The sequence below is a fragment of the Eschrichtius robustus genome, chromosome 12, assembly GCF_028021215.1.
Source record: "Eschrichtius robustus isolate mEscRob2 chromosome 12, mEscRob2.pri, whole genome shotgun sequence".
Classification (NCBI taxonomy): domain Eukaryota; kingdom Metazoa; phylum Chordata; class Mammalia; order Artiodactyla; family Eschrichtiidae; genus Eschrichtius; species Eschrichtius robustus.
The window spans coordinates 42391020-42417646 of NC_090835.1; the positions used below are offsets into that span (position 1 = coordinate 42391020).

Sequence of the window (26627 nt, forward strand, 5' to 3'; positions counted from 1 at the left end):
TTTTGTTTTGGTTTGGGGTTATGGGTGATTTTCTTCTTCCACGTGTATTTTTCTTACAATGTGACTATATTGCCTTTGTGACGCATAAAGTAAAAACAATAAACTTACTGATTGTTTCTTATTAATAAGTGAACTATGGCTTAGGAGTAGAGACTTTACCTACAACATCCAATATGGTAGCCACTAGTCACGTGTGGCTATTTCAATTTAAACTGAATTAATTAAAATGAAATAAAAATGTCAACTCCTCAGTCACACTAGCCACGTTTCAAGCACTCAAAAGTCACATGTGGCCGTGGCTGCCCTACTGGACGGTGCACGTCTAGAGCTCAGAAAAGCAGCCAGGGAGCTGGGGGCCAAATGAAGGTAAGTGGGTGGGGGTGAGGCCAGTCACACGGCCACAGACAAGATCCCAGCTGACTGCATCGGACCCCCTGGGATGCTCGTCATGCACGCGCGGGCCTCTGCTCTGTAGACTTCAGGAATCAGGATGTCTGCAGGCGGAACCAGCTTCTCGGGACCGGGGCTGGTGTTCGGTAAAGGGTGAGGACCGGAGAGGTGGCAAAAACATAGACTGTGAAGCCACCTGGACCTGAGTCGGGACCCCAGTCCCCCACAGACCAGCTATGCAACCGCTCTGGGGCTCAACTTCCTCTTGTGCAAATGAGTGTGGCTGGGAAGCAAATGAGGGGCGTGAGACGACCGAGCAAATATTCCGCAAACAGTGGCTCACAGTACAACCCATGTCAGAGGCATCAGAGCACCGATAGAAAGCCTGGGTGCAGACGAAATTGCCAGTATATATACGGGGAAGGCAGAGGAGGAAGAGAGAGAGAGGGAGGGAGGTTGATTGGTTATAAGGAATTGGCTCCCATGATTATGGGGATTCACAAGTCCCCAGATCTGCAGTCAGTGCTGGAGGCCCAGGACAGTGATGATGTAGCTCCGGTCCAAGGGCAGGAAACAACTGATGTCCCTGTTCAAGGCAGTCAGGCAGGAGGAAGTCCCCTTACTCCAGAAGCGTCCACCTTTTTGCTCTATTGAACAAAACTGATTGGGTGAGGACCACCCACATAAGGGAGAGCTTTACTCAGTCTACCAATTGCTACTCCCATCAAGAAACCTTCACGGACACCCAGAATAATGTTAGACCAAAATCTGGGCACCCCGTGGCCCAGTCAAGTTGACACATAAAATTAACCATCACAGGCCCAGAGGTGGGGACAGAAGTTTAAGAGAACATTTGAGAGAGAAGAGATGCTCTTAGCAAGATGAGGGCACCAAGGAGACCCAAGCAGTAACTGTGATGCCAGAATAAAGCTCAGTTTTCCGTAAAAGATCTCACTTCCTAAACCCAGGATTCTGGGTCTGAGATGAGGCACCCAGTGTGACGTCATGTGCTAATCAGGGTGTGATGAGCCCCGTCGTGTCAGAGCACCCTCCATTCTGCTCTTGGAGTGGAGGACACACTGGGTACCACCAAGTCTCACCCTTCGTCTGGGATTATTGAAGGAAAGGGTGCAGATTTCCACCCAAACTATGCGTGTGCAAATATAAGAAAAGTGTTTGGAATGCAGGTGTGGCAATTAATGATACAGGTCGCACTGGAGTTACCCTCACAACATAGCTTAAAAATCCCAGACTCCTTTAATGTCACAGGCACAAAGAAGCTGATGTTCTCTCACTGTCGGGGACATCATGGCTTCTCACTGCATCAACAAAGTCTGATCTGGGAAACCAAGTCTGGTCCCATTTCTGGTGCACGCAGCAGAACTGGGTTTGCTGGAGAGGGACAAGTGACCGTCTGATGACACGTCAAGTAAAAGCCACCCCTCTGCTCTCCTTCGACCCGCACCGCCCTTTGCCCAGCTCCGTCTATTTTGGTTGTTTCCTGATTTCACCCTCACCCGCTGACTTCCTTTGTATCTGCCCACTGTCCCTTTCTCACTTTCTTGATCTTCAGCTTTTTCCCTAGATCCAGCTGACTCATTCAGCTCGCACACAAATGCTGAATATGATGAGCAATATTGGGATGACTCAACAGCTCAGAAATTCAGGGATCAAAACCCTTAAAAAGGAACAGACCTCTAATCAAAGCCCTTAATCCATTTCTCTCCTACGGGTACATCCCACCCACTACTGAATTCTAGCTCCCCTATTCCAAGTACAAGGCCACTCTTCTGCATTCACAAGTCAAAAGTATCCCCAAACCCAACCTTTGCTGTCACATAGCCCCCAGGTAGAGATGAACCTGAGATGTCATGGCAAGATCCAGTGTCTCTCTAAGCAAAGCTAATTTGATACAGTGGCTGCAAGCAAGGGCTGTGGGTCCACACGGTCCTGGGTTCAAGTGCCAACCAGGCTATTTAACATCGATATAACCAACCACAAGCAAACTAAACTCTCCAAGCCTCTGCTCGTCTGTGAAATGAGAGTAATAACAATGCTGAACTCACTGGGCTGTTAACAAGGATTTAGTGAGCTACTGCGAGTGAGAGGATCAGGGCAGGGTCAGGCCGAAAGTAAGCTAGAAAGCTCACCTGCGAATTACTTACAAATATTGAGATGACTCTTAAGAAAGCATGCCTGCCATGAATTAAAGGGAGACCTCCCTAATTCAGGCTCAACTATTTCAGAATCTGGGCATCTCCAAAGCCTGGGCTGGTGAGGAGGCATATACAAAGTCAATGAAAAAGGTTAACATGATTTCAGAGGCAGTGCTTAGACTTGGTAAGAGAAACAAAACAACCTCCAAGAACCCTCCCGCACTTCAGATGTGAACTTACTGATGGATGAATCACCAATCACTGATTTATTCACTAAGAACCTCCGTCCCACAGCTCTGGGCTTATTTCTAGTTGTTTCATTTACCTGAAGGAATGAAATGGCACTTTCTAGTGTTCTGGATGCAGGATTTCACTAACTCTGTTAGACAGACTTTTCCCAGATGGGGTCTAAATAAATGTGTGAGATTTCACTATAAAATCCCTTCACAACCTTTAACAGGCATGGATGTTTGGTTTTTGGAAGGTGGGATGGGCAGTGGCATATGTTCTTAGTTTTGTTGTGTTTTCTCCCTAAGGCAGATCACAGTGCAACACCAGCTCAGGAACATAAGCACTAGGTCACAACACTCAAGAGTCACCTGTTCTGGCCGTGACCTGCACATCCCAGCCCTGTTCTGTCAGTGGACCCCATCCGGCCCTCAGCTGCCTTCCTCTGAGCTCAGGCCTGTGCTGGGCATAATCCCCATCAGCCTCAGGACTGCCTGCCCCCCAAGCCCTACCCCCAAGACCAGGGCACCCTTGTGGTCTATGGGCTTCTGGGGAAGAGCATGTCTTATCTCGTCCATCGTTTTCCAACTCACACGGCTGAGAAACAGTAGGGGCCGTGAACATGGCAAACTGGTTTCCCCATGACTCCAGGACGGAATTTATTTAGTCTTTACAAAATGAACAAAATCTTACTTTCTGGACCTAAAACGGCCTGGGGTGAGGACACAGAGCCTGACCTCTCTCTGCCTCGTAGTCTATTCTGGAAGGTGCCGAGGAGACTTCACTTGACCCCCCAAGTCCAGCACACTTTTTCTTCCTTCTTGTTCGGTCTCTCTCGAGCCACAGACGGGCGCCAGCTTCTCCTCATTCAGGCCACTTGACACATGGTGTCCAGACCCATGGCACATGGCTGCTGGCCAAGGCCATGCCTACCCTCCCCCCGACCCCATGCTGTGCCAACAGCTCCTGAGAGCATCCAGTTGGGGTCCTGGCCACCTTGGGTGGGCAGAGCCGAGGTGGGAGAGGGAGACCCACAGCACACATCTCCATGGCAACCAAACACACCCGCTGCGGCCGGAGGAGCACATCAAAATAGAACTTTAACAAACCACATAAACGCCCACGCATCGCGCCCTGAATGCTTGCTTCTGGGAACGAACACCAAGGAAACAACTCAGCAGAGGGAGAAGAGCACGCAGGCACAAAGACATTCACTGGGGCCACGTGTAGTAACCAACAAACCCGAGACACGGAGACACTCGCTCCCTGCCATCAAACCGTGGAACCACTCAGTTGACAACTATGTAACTGTTAAAATGACTATTATGAAGAAGACTACAAAGACAGGGGTGAACTTATGACACAATATTAAATCAAAAAGGATACAATACTGGTTTACACTCTATGATCACAACTCTAAAAAATGTGTATAAATCTGGACAAAATCTAGAAGGGAAAATATTAGTGAAAATACCTGTTCTAGAATGATAACAAACCAGGTTACTGTCTTTAAAATTTTTTGTGGCTGTCATGTCGTTCCCACAACTAAAAATGAACTAAACATTGTTGCTTGTTGGCAGATGGGGAATTGGCCGAGGTGCCCGGGAGAACTTGCACCACCCAGAGGCAGAGGTTTGTCTGGGCGTGTGAAACACCTTGGGATCCTCCCGGGACATAGGATGAGCGGCTTGTAAGGAGCTGCTCTAGGACCGTCTCCGGGACACGAGACAGTCTCTCATCTCTGACGGTGTGAGGGCTCTCTGCACCCCCCCTCTGAAGGGAGCTGCTGACTCATGACCGCTTAGCCGCGTCCAGGACGGACTGCTTAGCATCCCATAACTTACACTGCAGTCATCGGCCCTTTTGTTTCAGGGTTGTCCCTTTTGGGGTGTGGGACAGGGACAAAGGCACCTTTGGCATGTTGTTGCTCACGAAGGGAATAAATTGTCTGAACCTAGAAGTAGCTTGTTTTATCTTTACTGATCAAATCAGTCGGGCCTTGGCCTTGCCTTGTAAGTGCATGTGGGCTCTCAATAAGATCCCGATGTTACGTTTTAATAAAGTATCAATAAGATCCAAGAAGTGAGTGTGTGCACGTGCCGGTGTGTGTGCATGTGTGTGTACCTACAGAAATACATCTTGATGGTGTTTCAAGCTAGATTATTCTCATAAATGAAATGGGAAAACACACTCACACACATATATACAGTACACTCTCACACACGCTGTAACCAACCAGACAAACAGATGTGCAAGGCTAACCTAATCGAGATTCAGGAGCCATGGATTCAGCTCAACTGCTAGGTTTTCAACCTCGAGAAGTCTCTTTCCCTCTCTGACCCCAATTTTCTCTTCCCCAACGAAGGAGGGGACGGACTGGATGAGAGCCCGGCCCCCACTGTGCTGCGTCCACGTGCCGAGGCTCATGCAGACATCCTTGAGGACTCGCAGAGGCAGGACGTGGGCCACCCTGGCACCTCCTTCTGCTGAAAGCAGTTACTGGCAGCAGTAAGTTAACTGAACAAAGGCAAGTCACTTCTGGCGTCCACGAGAAGCTGCTCAGACACATGCCTGGGTCTCCAACTGCTCCCTGTGAGTGGGGAGGAAGCTGTATGTTTACCCACAACAGGAATGCCACCACACTCACTTTCTGATGGAACTCAGAGCTTCCTTCAGCAACTCTGCTCTAGGGCCTGGTTTGCTGGCACCAGAATCGCAGACAGTGGTTCATTGTTTATGCGAGAAGGTAGGGCATGCCTAGTTCAGGAGAAACGGTTCTTTCCTGCTTGGGGAACAAGGAAGGCTTCCTGGAAGAGGAGGCATTGGAGCTGGGTCCTAAAAGCTGGACAGAATTTAAATGCATAAAGTGAGTGGGGAAAGGAGGTTCCAGGGAGTGAATGGGGAAGAGAGAAATTGTCTCACTGTGATAAGGAAGTAGGAAGCAATAAAACACAGACCAGACCACAAGGGCCTTAAATGCCAGAACAGGCAAAATTCCTAAGCAGCTGTCTTCCTGATTGTTTGTGTTTGTCATAATTTGAAAATAAACTCAGCCCATTAAGGAATTGCCAGCTAGTCAAGCAGCCACTGGTGGAACCAACAGACTCACCAGTAGTTCTTGCCCCCCAACAACTTTCTAGTTCAAATGGTAATTGCTTGAGATATAAAAACAGCCTCTACTTAATATTTATTTTCTTTTTTCCTGGAAGATAGAGCAAATATCAAGAAACAGTTACAGGAGCCAAAAGTCAAAGATAATTTTTAAAAGAAGGTGTGATCACAACTCTTTATGGATAAAACACAAACACAGGTCAAAGATTTTATTTAATTCATCACTGAATGAGAGACCCATAAGATGTTACAACTGGGAGACAGCAAAGAACCATCCATATGCAGGCCATCAGAAATGCTGAAGTAAATCTGCTTAATGGATGCAAAACTGGTCAATCTCTGCCAGACACAGTTTGCGTTGCTGTGGACAAGAATCACGGGCCTTGCCGTCAAGATTCTACAACTTACAGAGTGTAACACAGCTCAAAGGCAAGGAAAGGCCCAGAGACCCAGGGACTCCAATAACCAGAAAACTCCTACACTTCCACTGCGGACGCTCAGGAGACTGTGTGATCCATCTCAAAGTCTTTCACAATTTTCCCTACAAAGGTGAGTAACGATCAAGGCGGAAACTCTTAGGCATGTGTTTTATGGGAAATCACCGTGAGGATGAAGCCCAAGGTTTAGAACCGGGCATATGCCTGTGCCATCAAGGCATGGCAGGCCCATGCCCACCTGGTGAACTTCAGACTGGGAACCAGGCGCTCTTGAGGGCTGTGCCACAAACCAGCCAAGAAAGTCCCTCCTCTTCCCATCTCCGGAGGCTTCTAAAATGAGAAGCTTGGCATTCATCCCAGGTACTCAGTTCTGGCCACACCTGGGAGTCACCGGAGGAGCCTAGAAATGATACATGTGCCCCACTCTAGAAACCCCACCCCTAGGGCTTCTGATTCTGCTGGTAAGGGTGGGGCTGGGGCATCACTGGCTCTTTTTTTTTTTTTTTTTTTTAATTTATTTTTGGCTGCTTTGGATCTTCATTGCTGTGCGTGGGCATTTCTCTAGTTACGGCGAGTGAGGGCTACTCTTCGTTGCAGTGCACGGGCTTCTCATTGCGGTGGCTTCTCTGATTGTGGAGCACGGACTCTAGGCACACGGTCTTCAGTAGTTGTGGCTCACGGGCTCAGTAGTTGTGGCTCGTGAGCTCTAGAGTGCAGGCTCAGTAGTTGTGGCACACAGGTTTAGATGCTCTGCGGCATGTGGGATCTTCCCGGACCAGGGCTCGAACCCGTGTCCCCTGCATTGGCAGGCGGATTCTTAACCACTGTGCCACCAGGGAAGTCCATCACTGGCTTTTAAAATCTCTCCCCCCAACTCTCCCGTGATTCTAATGAACTGCCAAGACTGAGGACCGCTGGGCCAGACGATAAGACCCCCTGGTCCCGGACTCTCTTTGGCTTTGTTGTAATGTTTCCTTTTAATAGACAGCTGCCAGCCTTCGTGTAGAAGTGGAGATATCAGTGGGACATTTTTCAAAAATGCTCCTCAAAATTAATCTTTGGTAGAGACCATGAAACAAGCACAATTCATGGCTCCGTCGGACTTGGCAAACAGCCTGCAATGTGTTAGGATCTTCCACTGTGGATGCCATCAGTTCAATGAGCAGTTTGCTGAGCTGAGCACAGGCCTAGTTTCCTGATTTGCTGCTTTAGGCATAATGCCCGTAATGCAGTACAAAGATGCCCACAGGTGTTTGCTAAGAGGCACCGATACGTGTGTGGCATGCATACACACAGGCATTCACGCACACGCTCACACTTCCCACTGAACGGCAGCCTCCGAATGAAAGATCGGGGCCAAAGAGTTATGAAAGGACCCTGCTTCACACAGGGGTAACTGACTGACTGGTCCCCACAGTGGCGGAGAAAACTGACAACAGGGCAGACAATGGTGAATCCCAGCGCTTTGCTCCCGACTCTTCTGAGACCTCTGATATGCATTACAAACCTGATGTTATTAGGGACTGCTCCACTACCACCAGAGTGGGCCCCAGGCAAACCCTGGTACTCTGTGATAAGTCAGCTTACCCTGATGGGCCTTGTGTTGGTGGTACAAAACCCTGTTCTAGAGGACACTGTCCTGCCTTCCCATAGGACCATGGAGGGACATGGGCCAAGTGTCTCCAGGAAGGATACTCTCCTGTCTCCTCCCTTCCTGGTTCCCTGTGTTCCTTACCCTGTCCCTCAACACACACACACACACACACACACACACACACACACACACACACACACACTTACTGCAGGCCGCACAGGTGAAGCACGCGTCGTGGTAGAGGTTCCCCATGGCCTGGCAGGCCTGGCCGGCCCCAAACACCCCCTTGCTGCATTTCACACAGGCTCCTGCAAGGGAAAGAACACAGCAGTGAGTCAGGAGGGAAACAGTGTAAAGTGAGTGATAAAAAGCCAATGGACAAAGCAAGATACCCACCCCTTCCCCTAACCAGCCCATCACCAACTCCCAAGGATTACGCCTTTGCAATGTCTTTCTCTCATGCTCTCTCCCTCCATCAGCCTTTCAACTATCAGTCCTTTCCACTGCAGGAATCAGGCCCCAGGCTCATGTTCAGGCCCCCTCCACACCAGCGTGCTAATGTTCAGAATACCTCCACTTCTTCCATCTCCTCCCTTGCCCAAAGCTTTCAAAGCCTCCCACCGTTATAAGACAACGTCCAAATGCTGCACCAGGATTACAATATGCCAAATACACAGGTTGGGCATCTTCAACCAAATTATTTCCTTTAATTTACAATGGGAACCACCAATGGGGATTTACTAACCTCACTTTTTACAAAGAGTGATCAGGCCCCCAAGCCCCAGGTCTCTCAGACTGCAAGCCCAGTGCTCTGCCCTGCCCCTGCCCCGGCCACTGGGTCGAGCTCCTCGCCTTTGCTCGGGGCTCCCCTGTCTGAGCCCTATGCCCACTCTTCGGTCCCTTTATATGGTCCTTTATGTGGGCCAGTCCACATAAAAGGAGGTCTTGGAGTCTCCCTTCCAAAGAACTCCCCCATTATAGTCAAATGAAAAAGATCACAATTATGTAAATAATGCATGAAATTTTTTTTAAAAGATTCAAGAAGGAAATATACCAAAACTGTAAAATTATGGCTGGTTTTACTTCTTTCCATCTTCTGTATTAAAAAAAAACTTACAAGGGCAGGCATTGTTATAGCTGAAAAAAGTCTAGTCTCAAAAAGTGTTTGGATCTGTTTTCTTAAATTTTTAAAAATTTTTAATTTTTTGGCCGTGCCGAGTGGCTTGTGGGATCTTAGTTCCCTGACTAGGGATCGAACCCAGGCCCATGGCACTGAAAGCGTCGAGTCCTAACCACTGGACTGCCAGGGAATTCCCCTGGATCTGTTTAAATATACTGTATAATGTTAAAATTTTTGAAAAATCAATTATACATCTCTATACAATTTATATAAAAATATATATAACTAATTTTTCAAAAATTTAAATATATACAAAAAGGTCCCCCAGCATCCATGAGGGTAGCCAGCTCATGTCCTTGGTCAGGGGCTCAGCCAGCCTTTTCTAGCTCTGGTTCCCATCTGTCAGGCTGTTCTCAGGCTGCAAATCCCCAGCCACATTCTGCCTACAGGGCAGAAAGCCCTGTGTTTCAAAGTTCTTATCATTTCAAGTTGATAAACTGCATCACCTTCAAAGGAAGTCCAAGCTAACACATCCTTCAGGAAACACGCCCACACCAACCACACCAGGTCCACAGAGAACACACTAAGCCCAGGGCCCTCACGTCGCTTCACCAACACTCCCTTAGGAAGCAGGTGATGCCATTTGTAGGAACGGTACTGGGTCAGCCGAGAAAACTGGCTCTTGGGGGAATTCGCTTATGGAAAGTTCTAGGGATCACAAGTGGTGGTTATTTGTAGTTCTTCTGCTTTAACATTTTATTATGAAAACCTTCAAGCATGCAGAAAAATGGGAAAAATCATACAGGGAACACCCATATGCCCACCACCTCAATTCTACCATTGTTAGCATTTTGCTGCCCATCCCTTAATCAATCCAACCATCCATCTTATTTGTGACACATTTCACAATAAGATGGAGAGCAGTCCACTTCACCCTGAACACTTCAGCCTGCATATCATTAATGAGTCCATTATTTGCTTACAGTTATTTTTTCAAGATAAAATTCAAACAGTGAAATGCACCAATTATAAGTCTATCATCCAATGAGTTTTGACAAGTAACCTATGTAATGTAAACCCAGATCAAGATATAGGATGTTTCCAACACCCCGGCAAGTTCCCCAGGGCCCTTCCCTTCCACCTTTTCTTACTGGCTATGAAATTACCCTTGTGTGTGGGTACGTGTGCACACACATGCACACACATATGCAGGATGAAACTACTGGACAGCTGGTATTTCTGTACCTAGCAAACAGCATGATGAAACTGAAAACATCAAGGAACTCAGAGGCACCAGCATTTCTTTTTTTTAAATTATTTATTTATTTACTTATGGCTGTGTTGGGTCTTTGTTTCTGTGCGAGGGCTTTTCTCTAGTTGCGGCAAGCAGGGGCCACTCTTCATCGCGGTGCGCAGGCCTCTCACTATTGCGGCCCCTCTTGTTGCGGAGCACAGGCTCCGGACGCGCAGGCTCAGTAGTTGTGGCTCACGGGCCTAGTTGCTCCGCGGCATGTGGGATCGTCCCAGACCAGGACTCGAACCCGTGTCCCCTGCATTGGCAGGCAGATTCTCAACCACTGCGCCACCAGGGAAGCCCCATCAGCATTTCTTTTTGTCTGATTATTTCATGTACAACTGAGGCTGCTCTTAAGTCAAGAAATACATCCGTTCTGGGCAAACTGCATTCCTTTGCTGGCACAGTCAGAGCTGTGTCCAGCTAGCAGGGAAGAGTGAAGACGGCAGGGTTCTGCCAGTACCACTCCTCTCTAAACCTGCTGCAGCAGGCTCGTCACTCTAGAAACCAATGGTGCTGGCGGCCGGCCACTGAAGCAGGCGGCCCAGGTGGGCCAGGCGGGGCCTCTGGCATTTAGGCGTGTGTGTGGACATGGAAGCAATGGGGTTGGTGTGCCCAGCACTGGACATGGCACCTACTGTGCTGTGGCAGGTTACTGGTTACCTGGGCACTGCCTGCCTCTCCTAGTGAACTGGGAGCACCTTCAAGATAGGGGCCACATCGATGTAAACTGGTGTAGCCATTATGGAAAACAGTCTGGTGGTTCCTTAAAAAAACTAAAACTAGAATTACCATATGATCCAACAATCCCACTCCTGGGCATGTATCCAGAAAAGACAAAAACTCTTATTTGAAAAGATACATGCACCCCGATGTTCATAGCGGTAATATTTACAATAGCCAAGATATGGAAGCAACCCAAGTGCTTCAACAGATGAATGGATAAAGAAGATGTGGTGTATATATATACACAACGGAATATTACTCAGCCATAAAAAGAATGAACTAATGCCATTTGCAGCAACGTGGATGGACCTAGAGATTATCATATTATGTGAAGTAAGTCAGACAGAGAGAGACAAATATTATTATATGTGAAATCTAAAAAGTAATACAAATGAACTTATTTACGGAAAAGAAATAGACTCACAGACATAGAAAACAAACTTATGGTTACCGAAGGGAAAAGAGGGGGGAGGGATAAATTAGGAGTATGGGATTAACAGATACAAACTACTGTATATAAAATAGATAACAAGGATTTACTGTACAGCACAGGGAACGCATATTCAATATCTTGTAATAACCTATTATGGAAAAGAATCTGAAAAAGAATATATATATTCTTTTCACTTCGCTGTACACCTGAAACTAATACAATATTGTAAGTGAACTATACTTCAGTAAAATAAATAAATAAAAATGTTTAAAACATAAAATAAAATGAAATCCAAAAAAAGAGAGACAGGGCCACGTCTTAACTGTGGCCTCCGCAAGTGTTCAGTGAAGAACTGCTGAGCTGAATCACTTTCTGTGCAGCTCCACATACAGCCTGTGTCGCCTCCCCTCTGCCCTGGCCCTCACCTCCTTGTACCTGGGGTACACACACCCCTGTAAACGCCTTTTACAGTCTTATGCATCTCTGAACACCTGCAGCCCCTGACAAAGTGCACTCATATGCCCTCAACAAACATACATAAAAACAGAGAAATGGACAACGTGGGCCTCTACTGAGCCCTGGTTGACGGAATAATTCAAACATGGTGACGAGGGGAGAACTTTCCCTTGAAAAATGGCAACTATCGGACAATGACAAGGTATTAATTATACTATTTGGTGATCCTGGGGTTGATTTCCAGATCACCCATCCCAAGTGCCCTGGGACTGGACTCTAAACCTTTACAAAGAGCAACACCGGCTGGTTTGTCCGGCAGCAACCAAAGCACGCTCACAGCAGCCTGGATGGAACCTCAAAGCAACGTGAATGTAATTCTGCTCACGAACCTGGAACAAAACCGCCCCAAGCGCAACATCACTTCTTCCCTCTCCATCACTGTGGTCTCTGCACTTAAGCCCCGTAGACACGTTAGCTGCAAAGCACAGAGAAGCAGTGAGACTCAACTGAAGCCGTGATCAGCCCTTCCACCTGTCCGCATGGGGAGCGCAGGAAGAGGACCCCCTTGAAGACAGCTTGCCAGTGAGGAGAGGTGGAATACATCTCCTGAGTCAGATGGATGCTGCTAGGTCACAAGGACATGAACTCATCTTGCCTGGGCTTGGGGAATAAAATCAGGCAACCTCCCACTCCAGCTCATTAAGTGAGAGGCAGGGTGGGTAGCATCTTCCAGTGGACACTGACAACTGCCCAGGCCTCCCTGGGCTTCCTGCTGCGTTATCTCTCCACATCAGGCCTTCCTCCACTCCTGCAGCCAGCAGAGTGACACTCTCTCTGGCTTCCTCTTTATCCAAGGGCTGGGACCTACTGACTTCAGCATCCCCCTCACTCTCTCTCATTCCTTGGGGATGCTGACATCCTTTCTCACCACTCTGAGCGTCGAGCGCAGATACAAAACAAGGAAGGAAGCCGCTTGTGCTCTAAACCATCAGTCACGGACGGAGGAGGTCCCACAGAAGCCAAGTAGGTAAGAAAATATTTCATCCCTGTGGCTTGTGGTAAATGGATAGAAAAGTACTTCATGGGCAAAAAATAGATCTAGTCTTCCTTTGGCAGGAAAAAAAAAAAAAGACAAAGTAAATTTCACATTCTAGGAAATAACGTACCTCCCAGAGCCTGAGCTAGGAATGTTCATCCAGTGCATGCTGGACGTGCATCCTCTTTCTCAAACCCATGTTCTAGAAAGGTGCTGTGACTTGCTGAAGGTCACACTGCTGGGAGGTTTGAAAGATGGAATCTGAGGCCAAGTTCTAACTCAAAGGTCCCGTTATTCCCATCCGGTTGGCAGCTGTGTGGCTATTCCTGCAACACACACGGGGCCCCCCCAAAAAAGAAGGAGCTCCGGGCTTCCCTGGTGGCGCAGTGGTTGAGAAGCTGCCTGCCAATGCAGGGGACACGGGTTCGAGCCCTGGTCTGGGAAGATCCCACATGCCACGGAGCAACTGGGCCCGTGAGCCACAACCACTGAGCCTGCGCGTCTGGAGCCTGTGCTCCGCAACGGGAGAGGCCGCGATGGTGGGAGGCCCGCGCACCGCGATGAGGAGTGGTCCCCACTTGCCGCAACTGGAGAAAGCCCTCACACAGAAATGAAGACTCAACACAGTCATAAATAAATAAATAAATAAATAAATAAAAGAACGTGAATTTCTAAAAAAAAAAAAAAGAAGGAGCTCCTTACTCACCACCCGCCTCCCCCCAACATACAACCTGTTCAGGGATTCAGACCCAAGACCAGCCCTGCCCCAGATCTCCTAGTGGCCATCCGGCCCACCTCCCATGCTGGCCTATCCCACGCACACAAGGCCATCTTTCTGCCAGGGACCTCCATCCCAAGGCCGCCCCCACGCAGACCCTCTGCTCCTCCTGCCCTTCTGCCGGGGACACTGCAGCTGAAGGATTCACCCCACGAGTGCTTCTCCACCATTCACTCGGAGCCAGGCTCTCTGCAGACGCTGGCAGCAGGATGGCGAGCAGCGCGACTGCACTCTGATCCTGCCCTCACGGGATGGTCATCCAAGGAGCCAGGAAACCAGACTATGCCTCTGCTGATAGATGAGCTGACCAATCTCACCCAAAGTCCTGTGCTGTAAGTTTGCTTAAGTGCCAGGGCTGAGCAGAGGCTCGGGCTTGTGAAATAATAAGAAATACATATATTGGTCTCTGCCCCCAGTTCCTGCTAATATTTGGTTTTTGACCCCAGTTCCTGACACAGAGCTCCTAAATCCCTTGGAATTTCCTGGGCAAAATGAGCATCTTTTTTTCTAATGAGGAGACACTGTGTGGGCTCCTGGTTGGGGGCTGGTCACCAGAAAGACCAAGCCAGGCTTATAAGTTTGGAACTTTCAGCCCTACCCCTCCATCCTCCAGGGAGGGGAGAGGGGCTGGAAAATAAGTTAATAATCAATCATGCCTACATGATGAAGCCTCCTCAATGTACAGGATTCAGAGAGCTTTGAGGTTGGTGAACACAACCACATGCCAGGAGGTTAACACACCCCAACTACACCAGGCAGAAGCTTCTGTACTCAGGACCCTTCCGGACCTTTTCCTATGTATCTCTTCATCCAACTGTTCAACTGTATCCTTCATCATATCCTTTATAATAAACTGGTGAATGTGTTTCCCTAAGTTCTGTGAGTCATTAAGGCAAATAATCAAACCCAAGGAGGGGGTGGGGGGAACTCTGATTTATAGCCAGTCAGAGGCATAGTTGACAAAGTGGGAGGGGGACTTGTAGGACTGAGTCCTTCCTTAACCTGTGGAGTCTGTGCTAACTCCAGTTAGCATCAGATTGAATTGACTTGTAGGACACCTGGCTGGTGTCGGAGAATTGGTTGGTGTGGGAAAAACCACACATCTGGTGTCAGAAGTGTGAGCACTAGTAGCACAGAGAAGAAACAGAAGTGAGTTTTTCCGAGACAGGACTCAACAAGAACAAAAGACCCCTAGACACCCTTTGTTTTCCACGTGGTCCCTTAGTTAGAAGATTTTAAAGAAAATCCTTAGTTTTCCTCAACAGAGGAAAGTAATAAAATGTCAATCACATATTACTATAGTAATCCGAGCTCCAAAACCAGGAGGAAAGTGAGGGAAAGAAGGAATTAAACTTTTAGGAGAAGGGAGGAAAGGATATGCAACTATTGCCCTGTAGTTAGACTCACTGCCCTTTAATCCATTCTCCAAACTCTAGCCAGAGGGATCTTTTTTTAAACAGCTTTAATGAGGTATAAGTGACATCCAATAAACTGCACATATTTAAAGTGTACAATTTGATAACTTTTGACATTTGAATACACCTGTGAAATCATCACCACAATTAGGACAGTGAACACACCCACCATCCCCAAAGATTCCATATATCCTCACGCCTTTTCTAATACCCCCTCCCTGGGCAACCACTGCTCTGCTTTCTGTCAGCAGAGATCAGTTTGGAAGGCTATGCTCACCACTATACCACTAATGTGAGCTCAGCTTGTATTTTCTAGAGGTTATATAAATGGACCCTAGAGCATGTACTCTTTTTTTGTCTGGTTTCTTTCACTCAGCATAATGATTCTGAGATTCACCCAGCTGCTGTATATACCAAGAGTTCACTCCTTTTCATTGCTGAGTAGTAGTCCATTGTGTGATGGGACCACCATTTTTTTATCCACTCAGCTGGTGATGAACATGAGTGGTTTCCACTTCGGGGCTGTTACAAATAAAGCTGCTTGTGTACAAGTGTTTATGTATAGACATATTTCTCCTTTTCTCTTGGGTAAAGACTTAAGAGTGGATTGGCTCAGGCTTATGGTAAGTGTATATTTAACTTTTTAAAAAGCTGCCCAGACTACCCTGGTGGTCTAGCGGGTAAGACTCCGAGCTCCCAATGCAGGCAGCCTGGGTTTGATCCTTGGTTGGGGAACTAGATCCCGAAGGCTGCAAGTAAGAGTTTGCAAGCCACAACTAAGAAGCCTGTATGCCGCAACTAAGAGTCCAAGTGCTGCAACTAAAAGATCCTGCATACTGCAACTAAGACCTGGTGCAGACAAAATAAATAAATAAATAAATAAATATTAAAAAAAAAAAAAAAGCTGCCAAACTGTTTCCCAAAGAAGATCTATCATCTCACATTCCCACCAGCAGTTTATGAGAGTTCCAGTTTCTCCACATCTTTGCCAATACTTGGAATGGCAGTCATCCTGATTTTGTCCATTCCAATAGGTAGGTAGTAGTGCCTCATTGTGTTTTTGGTTCTGTTTTTTTTTTTTTTTTTTTTTTTCGCTGCTCCGCATGGCACGCAGGATCTTAGTTCCCCGACCAGGGGTTGAACCCATGCCCTCTAGAGTGGAAGCGCGGAGTCCTACCCACTTGACCGCCAGGGAATTCACCCCTCGTTGTGGTTTTAATTTGCATTTCTCCAGTGACTAACGATGATGCACCAGAGCATCTTTTGCTGTGCTTATTTACCATCCTGTATCTTCTTTGGTGAGGTGTCTGTTCAAATCTTTTCCTCATTTTTTTTTTCTTTTTCTTGAGTTATGAGAATTTCCTACATATTCAGGAGACAAGTCCTTTATCAGATATATGCTTTGGAAAGATTTTGCTAGAGTCCTATGAACTCCAGCTACCTTAGTCTCCCCCAGGATCTCAGCAGCACTTTTTTAAAAAATTAATTAATTTACTTGTATATTTATTTATTTTTGGCTGCATTGGGTCTTCATTGTTGCACACGGGCTTTCTCTAGTTGCAGCGAGCAGGGGCTGCTCTTTGGTGTGGTGAGCAGGTTTCTCATTGCGGTGGCTTCTCTCGTTGCGGAGCACGGGCTCTAGGCACGCGGGCTTCAGTAGTTGTGGCTCATGGGCTCAGTAGTTGGGGCTCGCGGGCTCTAGAGCGCAGGCTCAGTAGTTGTGGCACACGGGCTTAGCTGCTCCGCAGCATGTGGGATCTTCCCGGGCCAGGGCTCGAACCCATGTCCCCTGCATTGGCAGGTGGATTCTTAACCACTGCGCCACCAGGGAAGTCCCCTCAGCAGCCTTTTAACTCAAGGAGTCTCCCAGGCTCTCTCTTCCTTCTCCCTCCTTGTGCCAACGTCTGGAAACTCTCAAGGCAGTAAGCTGGGGCAATCATAGGGCTGCCCCATTTGCTTCCCATCTCTCAAGGATCATTGTCCATCCTTGCCTGAATCCAGTATCTTGAAAACCTTTTGTTTATATACTAATTCAAGCCAGCCTAACTCTCTTGGTGCGCAACAGTGGTTTCCAAACGGCTTAGAGGGGGAGAAACTTTTCTCAAAAAAAGTATCAGTGGAACCTCAAGAGTATATAACAGACAAAAGGGAAACCACGACGCTTGAGATGGGACAGAGCCCACTCTGCCTCCTGGAATGTCCCGACCCACTGCAACAGTTCCAGGAAGATTATTCGAGAACCAATAACACAGCCTAACTGATCAAATGCAGACACCACCCAGCCTAGCCCGGGCAGCGTTCCATGTGAAGGAAGTGATCCCAAATTGGCATTCAGTGATCTCCTGTACACCCAAAGCCAAAAAGCAAATTGGGTTTAGGGCCATGGCATCTTCCTTACTGGCTTGCAAAGGCAGGATTTACAAACAAGGGGGCCCGCAAAGCAGCCTCAGCGTGAGGTTTTGGCTACAGCAGAATTCCTGCCTCCTTCCTGCAGACAGGCTGAGGACCCTGCAGCTCTCCTTCAACTGAACACACAGCCAAACTGGGTGATGACCAAGTCGCCACCTTTTATTGTTAGGATAAGGTTTGAAATAAAAAGATTCCATCAGGCCGGCCAATGGGAGTGGCCCTGCACCTCCAGCTCACACCTGGGCCTTGTCCGGGTGACCACTCCTGTCCCAGTGAGGAAGGGAGGCCTCTGAGAGGTGCGGGCATCCTTTTTAGCTCTGAACGGATGCTGCACATCACATGGCATCACACAGCCATGCACCGCATACTACGCTGAAAGGGGGCTGAGGCCAGGGGCAGGGCACGCAGTCTGGTTGGGGGTGGTTGACAGGGCAGATTTGAATGAATTAGTCTGCACACAAGTTGAGCAAGGCTTTTTCTCAGCAGAAGGTTGCAGCCTATGGACCTGGGCGGCTCTGGGCAGCTCTGGGAGTCAACAGGTTCTAGAAGAGGGGCCAAGCGTTTGGCAGAGCTGGACCAATGGCCTCAGCAACAGACTTCCTCCTAGCCACAATATAAGCTCATGGAAAAAGCCCTGAAGGCGGTGGGTGCCGGGCTCCTGCCTCCCAGGCAGAGGGCTGCTTCTCAAGGAAGGGATCAAAGTAGACGCCCACCATCACCTCCAGAGACTCTGGTTCCAATTTGGGGGTGGGACCACAGCGCTTCAGTTGACTCTAAGGCTCGGCCAAGGCTGAGAACCATGGATGCAGATAACACAACAAACTACATCCTCCCCGGCACCCGTGCCTCCCCTGCCTGCCCTCTCTCCCACGCACCCTGTAGTTCCCAGGTCAAGGGGTGATACTCTCACCAAGCTACAAAGGAAGTACTCAAGGCCATTCTGGGCTATGGGGTCATTGCACCAGGCTACTTTCTTCAATCTCAAAGCTATTCAAAACCAACGATGGCTTCACTTCATTGCAGTGGGAAAGGAAGTTTCTCTTGCAGCCTCCCAATCACCACCGTAAGCTCTAGCTAGCCTTGCCAGACAACCTGCAGGGGCACTTCTGCCCCGGCGCACTCCCATTCCCTGGCCCGAATCATTCCCTGCCCTCCGCTCTCCGAAGGAAAGAGTTCAACAGCCTCCAGGGCACCCTGTGCTGTGGCTTCTGGGCTCGCCACCTGCGTACTCCCCCTCTTCCAGTCTCTCTGCACAGAGCCCAGTTACCTTTCTCAACTCTAATCTGAAATAGAAATATGCCAATCAGCACAGGAAAAGGTGTTCCACCCAGGAGCCAAATGCAAAGGTGGGTGCCACTCGTCACTGTCTCAGCGGCAAAGACGAAAACAATGATAATAACAATAGTAAGAGTGTCACGGAGGGTGCCGAGAAAAGGGCATTCTCGTACACTGTTAGTGGAAGCATAAATGTGGACGACCTTTCTGGAGGGCAGTGTGGCACCACATATCGAAAGCCTTAAAAATGGGACTTCCCTGGCGGTCCAGTGGTTAAGACTCTGAGCTTCCACTGCAGGGGGCGTGGGTTTGATCCCTGGTCGGGGAACTAAGATCCCGCATGTGGCCTGGCGCGGTAAGTAAATAAATAACTAGAAGAAAGCCTTAAAAAGCCTTCACGCCATTTGATCCAAGAATTTAACAGAATTTTTCCCAAGGAAAAAAATCAAAGATGCTGCCCAAAATGGATATGCAGAGACAGTAAGCAGATGAGTGGCTGCCTCGGACTGGGGGAGAGGGGGCAAGGGGGCATCTGCTAATGGGGGTGGGCTTTCTTTTTGGGGTGATGAAGATGTTCTAAATTAGACAGTGGTGATGGTTGTACAACTCAGTGAATATACTAAGAGCTGTTGAATTGTACACTATCAAAGGGTGGATTTATGGCATGTGAATTATATCTCAGTAAAGCAGTTATAAAAAAACAAAAAGTCAACAAACTATTATTAAAACACTTGAGCATGGATAATTGAAAACAATATAAATACCCGAATGAAGACGTAAAGTTAAATAAATACTACACAACTTAAAAAAATCGTATTCTACAGCGGTGCCACCCAGTAGAACTTTTTCTGTGATAATGAAAATGTTCTATTCTGGATTGTCCAATATGACAGCTCAAGTGGCTGCTGAGCCCTTGAAATGTGGTTAGTACACCTAAGTAATTGGATTTTTAAATTTTAATTTTAAATAATCCCATGTATTGAGCAACACAGTTCTAGAGTATTCTTTTATGACACAAACTGTTCACAATACACTGTTAAATGAAAAAAGGGGAGGGGACCACGATGCATATGGACACATTGTTTTCTATTCTGTTTTTTTAAAGAGTATATTTACATGTAAAGTCATGACCACGAGGATGAACACTAATTATTGTCCACGTTTACTGCTGAGAAGTAGGGGTTAGGGAGGATTTTTATGTGATTCTTTAACCTCTTCATATATTCTAAAATGAAGATACATTACCATCATAATCAAAAACAAGGTTTTTTTTTAAGATTTAAAGAATGTTTTAAATATAATGCAAATCCGCCACCTCACACTCTGATACCTACAGGAAAAGTGCTCCTCAGGGCATCCTGCAGCCCTACAACCAGCCCCTCCCCATGCACAAAGGTGCTGCTCCCACCACCCCACCCCCAAGTTCACTCACTTTCAGGGGCTTCTCATGTGATTTTGGACTCACAATAAGTTGTAAAAGTAATACAAAGACTTTCTATATACCCTTCATCCAGATTGCCCAAATGTTAACTCTTGTATGACCACAGTACAATTACCAAAGATCAGGAAATTAACACTGATATAATACATATTATATATATTATACACACACACACACACACACACACACACACACAATCTGTAGACCTCATTCAAATTTCAACAACTGTCCCACTAATGCCCTTTGTTTTGGACCAGGAGCCAATGCCAGAACTAAATCCACTGCATTTAGTAAGTGTCTCCTTGGTCTCCTTTTATGAGACACAGATCCTTAATCTGTCTTTGTCTTACATGACCTTGACACTTTTGAAGAGTACTGGTCAATTATTTTGCACACTGTCTCTCACTTTGGTTTTGTCTAATGTTTTCTCATGATCAGACTGAGGTTATGTGTATCTGGCAGGAACACCCCAGAAGTAATGATGTGCCCTTTACAGCACATCATATCAGGATATACATGCTATTGATACGTCTTAACTACTGGTGAGATTAACTTTGATCTCTTCTTAAGGTAGAGTCTGCCAGGTTTCTCCACTGTGAAGTTTTACTTTCTCTTTGTAATTATTAAGACATTTATGAGAAAACACTTTGACATTAAGCAAATACCCTTTTCTTCATCAAATATTTTTGTCCACTATTCAGCCTCCACTGATTCTTGCCTGAAACAATTATTACAATGGTCTTTCCAAATGGTGACCTTTCTATCTTCATCTTTCTTTCTACATTTCACTAATAGGATCTTCTGTACAAGAGTTTTCCCCCCAATTCTCCCCATTTATTTACTTATTTCAGTAAGGACTCATGGATATTTATTTTATTTTCTGGGTTATAATCCATTTCTATCATTATTTGTTTTGTTGCTCAAATTGTCACAGATTTTGAAGCCAGTTTCTCAAGGTAGTTCACTTCTAACATCACTCTTTCTTGTGAGAAGGCTCAAAATTGTGCATTTTTCCCAGGATCTTTGCACAAACATAAACTGCTAGAACAAACGTCAACCTCCAGCAGAACCCATTTTGAAGGCTGAGTGGTACAGCATTTATATCACTACTCCCTTACCTGTCAGATTATTCTGCATAACCCTCTCTTGACATTGGTTCAATTTCCCTACAGCATCTCAGAATCCCCCAGCCAACATCCTGCCCCCACCTGCTTTTCTCCTAGATTATTTTCTTGCCTTTGGCCTCAGAATCCTCTGATTTCTCAAATGAGGCTCAGTCGCGTTTTTCACCCCCTTCAGCTCTCAGCTCAAACGAGGGTTGTCAGATAAAATACTAGTCACCCAGTTAACTGTGAATTTTAGATAAACAGTGAGCAATTCTTCAGTGTAAGTATATCCCGTGCAAATTTGAATCTCAGGTAAATGAATAATTGTGTAGTATAAGTATGTCCCAAACATTGCATGGTACATACTTACACACTAAAAAAATTATTCATTGTTTCTCTGAAATTCAAATCCAACTGGGTGTCCTATATTTTCATTTGTTAAATCTGACAACCCAAGTTCAAGCATAAAGAAGAGGTGGCATTTATTGTCCACACAATTGGTGACCAATTTAGGCAAGAAGATAAGCAGCTAAAACACTTTACAGAGTTCATTATCCTTTTCTAGGGAGCGTTTTGTTTTTGTTTTTGTTTTTTTAAAAACACGTTTACTGAAGTTTAACATGCATAAAGAAAACCCCATGGTTTACGACTCAATGATTTTTCCCAAAATAAGCACTCCTGTGTAAACACCAAGCACATCAGGACATGCAGCATCGCCAGCCCCAGGATCAGGGTCCGCTCCTGCTGAGCCTGAGGATGGCCCGGCCCCCCTCCTGTGGTGGATCTGGAAAGAGTGGGTTTGGGCATAAACACTGGGCTCAGATCCCACCTTGGGCACAAGCACAGTTTCCTCACCTGCCAGATGAGTTTTAATAACATATACATTTCATGGGGTAACTTTGAGGATTAACTGGTAACTTTGAGGATTAACTGAGATCATGTAAGTGCCTGCAACTGCTCCCAGCACATGGGAGGTACCCAATAAAAGTTCATTTCCTTCCCTCCCTTTCCAGGAAAGGGGTTTTCCTCCCTAATTTCCTACCAGGCCTGAGACTGAGAATGAAAACATATCAGCCACTCTCCTGACAGTCACCCACACTCCAAATACCTCACAAAACTCCTGAGTCCTTCTGTGGGGGACCCCCAGGCACTCAGATCTGAGCTCCCCCTCCACTCCCCCACTGCATTCTAACCACACAGAGGGGTAACTGCTCCTGCCCAGCACACGTGGGCGCTCAATGGACGTTTGCTCATTGAATGAATGAATGAATGAATGAGTGGATCAACCCACACACCCCGCCCCTGGCTCCTCTCCTGCCTACACGGCTCCGTGCATTTCCCTACTCGGCACTTTCCCAACCTCCCGCTGCTCTCCATCCACCCCACAATGGAAAACACAGCAGGCGGGGTGCCCAGTCCACATCTGGGTCAGAGAGGACTGCTGTGGTGCAGAGAAGCTCTGAGATTAGTGACCCCAGATCAGTGAGAAGCCTCAGACGATGGTCCAATGCCACAGGCACAGCTAACCATGTGGAACCAGAAAGGAACAGGAATGAAAACCGTTTTTTTAAGGAAGAAATAAAGTCCTGAACTTTCCTCAGAAGTAACACGAAGCTTAGTTTAGAGATGCTTTAAATCCACATTCACCCAAGACGAGAAAAGGGTGTGATGGAGCAGGACAAAGACATAGTGAACAGTGCCGGTGGAACCTTGAAGCTGAGGGGACATGTCTGCTCTCTCCAGTTTCCAAACAGAGCCCTTCTTCCTGCCCTTCCTCCCCCTCCCTGGGGAATCAGGAGCAGAGACTCTGGTCTCGGTTGAGTCTCCAGCTTTAGTGCCACCAAAAGATTTCCCTTAGAACAAAGGGTAAGTCTGGAAGCAGGCTTTGTTGGGTTCTATGGCTGAGCGAGTGAACCACCCTGGGCAAGCTACTTCATCGCTCTGGCTTACTCCCCCCAGCTTCAAGACGGGGAAGTAGTCACGGGCGCACTGCAGGGCTTCAGGGAGCCTGAGAGATGGCGCGGGTGAAAGCCCTGCACATCACTCCTTCATAAACGGTCCTGAGCCTCACACGGGAACGATGGTTTTCAAACAGAGGTTTTAACATCACTTTTAGGCTTGACTGAGAGTGTAACACAGGGTAAATCATTCATTCCCCTTTCTGAGAAAGGACAAAACATTGCTTTTTAAGACTATCCATTTAGAATCTGCAGGATAGGTGAGCTACCTGCAAGGCACACACAGACATGAGTTTCCTGGGGGACCAAGAACAAGACATCTTTTAGGAAAGGGCCTTAACAACTAACCCACCCAGAGGAAGGAGCTTGGAACAGTGACGTCCACCATGCACGGACCAGGAGAGGGGAGGATGTGGAGGGGGAAGGCTAGTTGGACAATAGCTCTAATTCTGGGAGTGAGGAATGGGGAAGAGGGGAATGAAAGGTTTTTTCTGAGCCCAGGAGTGACAGGACCTGGTCATTTTAACAGGCTCAACCTGGCTGCCAAATGGGTCAGATCTTCAGGAAGACGGTTGGCCAGACAGAAGAAAGACTTTCTGATGATCAGAACTGGCCAACCCTTCTCCGGCTGCCTTGAGACTGAGCCCCCTGAGCTGCTGGTGATCACAGGAGGGAAGAAAGGTTTCCTGCTGCATGGAGCGGGGAGAGGCCCCCAGTTCTGGGTTCAGACTCCATAATTACTGGCCACTGGCCCTGCAAAAAAAGTCAAGACAGTAGCTGGGGTGACACAAAGTTCCCTGGGCAGTTCCAGAAACTAAACGGAAGTACGACTTCCAACAAGCAACAGAAATGGCAAGTGCCTCATTCACTGGCTTCTGATCTCTAGTTTTGTGACATACCGAGAGGCCTTCTACCAGTGCAATCCTCACCAAAGTCTCAATTCACTCAGATGCTTAAAAAATTAAATATCTATGTATTTAAAAGAGTCTGTCTTAACAGTGATTATCCCTAGGTAGAATGATGGGTGCCTTTTACTATTATCTTTGTCTATATATTCTGACTTTTCTACAGTTAGTTCTGTTTGTTTAAATGTTTTAAAAATGACAAAAAAACACAGAAGAAAGCAGGTGAAAAAAATCAAACCCTTCAGAGAACACAGTTCTCTTAGCATATGTGTATAACTGAGTCACTCTGCTGTACAGAAGAAATTAACACAACATTGTAAATCAACTACACTTCAATAAAATTTTTAAAAAACAAGAGCATAGCAACTACCAGAAAAGGGATGAAAATCTCTTGTGAAGATATTTCAACAGAAGAAGTTGGAAGGTTATCAGCCAAGCAACACCAGCTTGGAGAGCAGGTGGTTGAGAAAGTGACGAGCAGAGAGAGCCCAAAGAAACTCCTGAGCCACCTCGAGTCAAGGACCACAGAACTGGTGCAGCCACTGTGGAAAACAGTACGGAGGTTCCGAAAAAATATAGAAACAGAACTACCGTGTGATCCAGCAATTCCACTTCTGGGTATATATCTGAAGAAAATGAAAACACTGATTCAAAAAGGTACATGCAGGGACTTCCCTGGCAGTCCAGTGGTTAAGACTCTGCGCTTCCCCTGCAGGGGGCACCGGTTCGATCCCTGGTTGGGGAACTGAGATCCCGCATGCCATGTGGTGTGGCCAAAAAAAAAAAAACAACCCCCAAAAGGTACATGTACCCCAATGTTCAGAGCAGCACATTTACAAGTGCCAAGATATGGAAGCAACGTAATCACCTATCAATAGATGAGTGGATACAGAAGATGTGCCATACACACACACACACACACACACACACACACACACACAATGGAATACTACTCAGACATAAAAAAGAATGAAATTCTGCCATTTGCAGCAACATGGATGGACCTAGAGAATATTTTGCTTAGCTAAATAAGTCAGATAGAGAAAGACAAATACTGTATGATATCACTTATATAATACAACACAAATAAATGATATGCAAAACAGAGACTCATGATATAGAAAAATAATACAAAATAGTACAAATGAATGTATATGCAAAACAGAAATAGACTCACAGATACAGAAAACAAACTTGTGGTTTAGACTCAACCGAGACCAGAGTCTCTGCTCTGTGGTTTTCCCTCTCCCAAAGGGGAGAGGGAAGGGAGGAGGGACAAATTAGGGGTATGGGATTAACAGATACAAACTACTATGTATAAAATAGATAAGCAACAAGGATATACTGTATAGCACAGGGAATTATAGCCATTATCTTGTAATAACTTATAATGGAGTATAATCTGCAAAAATACTGATCACTAAGCTGTGCACCTGAAACCAATATAATATTGTAAATCAACCATACTTCAATTAAGTATATATAAAAGAACCATGGGAGGGCTTTCACACTGCTGGTAGGAATGTTACATGGCACAGTCACACTGGGAAACTTTCTGGCAGTTGCTGTAAAAGTTAAACATACTCCTACCGTATGATCTAGAAATTCTACTCCTAGATACATACCCCAGAGAAATGAGCGCATATGTCCACACAAATGATCACAGCAGACTTATTCATGATGGCTCTACACTGAAAGAACCCAAGGTTCCTCCACAGGGAAATAGAAAAACTGTGGTGTATTCATACCATGGGCTACTACTCGGCAGTACAAGAGGACCAGCCACTGATACAGGCGGCAACAGAGATGAATTTCAGACATTGCCTGAGTGAGGTAAGCCAGACAAAAGAGTACTACAGTAGATTCTCGCTATTTGAGGCAGTTATGTTCCATAAAATCACCGCAAATACCAAATTAGTGAATAGTGAATCACTGCTCCCAGAGGAAACACAAGGTTAGGTTCCTGTGAGCCTCTGGTCACAACGTTTTCATCCACCAAAAAATACACAACTTGTTTTATCCATTTCTGTTTAAAGACACCTTATTTAGTATATATTGTTCTTCATTAACATTGAACTCACGGCCAACAGTCCTGTAAGTCATGCCTGAAGGAAGCTTATCTAACACATGTATTTTCTCCATAAGGCACATCACAGCCTTCTCAAGTTTAGGACCACTAGATGTCACTTCAGCCATTTTTTTACACGTGGGCCATTTTAAACAGAGAAATCATCAACAAAGAGCACAAAAATGCAAAAAACCACATTGCACTAAATAGACCATGAAAAGGACACTTGTTTACAATATGAGAGCAGAAACAAGCAGGCAGAACCTCTCCCAGATCAACCTCAGCCGGGGG

General features: G+C 46.6%; 1 protein-coding gene across 1 annotated transcript in view; it reads right to left on the reverse strand.

The window, feature by feature from the left end:
- LIMD1 (LIM domain containing 1) overlaps positions 1–26627 on the reverse strand; it is a 72067-nt gene that overhangs the window by 28207 nt on the left and 17233 nt on the right. Inside the window, exon 2 of the mRNA XM_068557965.1 lies at positions 8123–8224. Within this exon, the coding sequence (XP_068414066.1) occupies positions 8123–8224 (102 nt within the window). The remainder of the gene's footprint in view (positions 1–8122; positions 8225–26627) is intronic.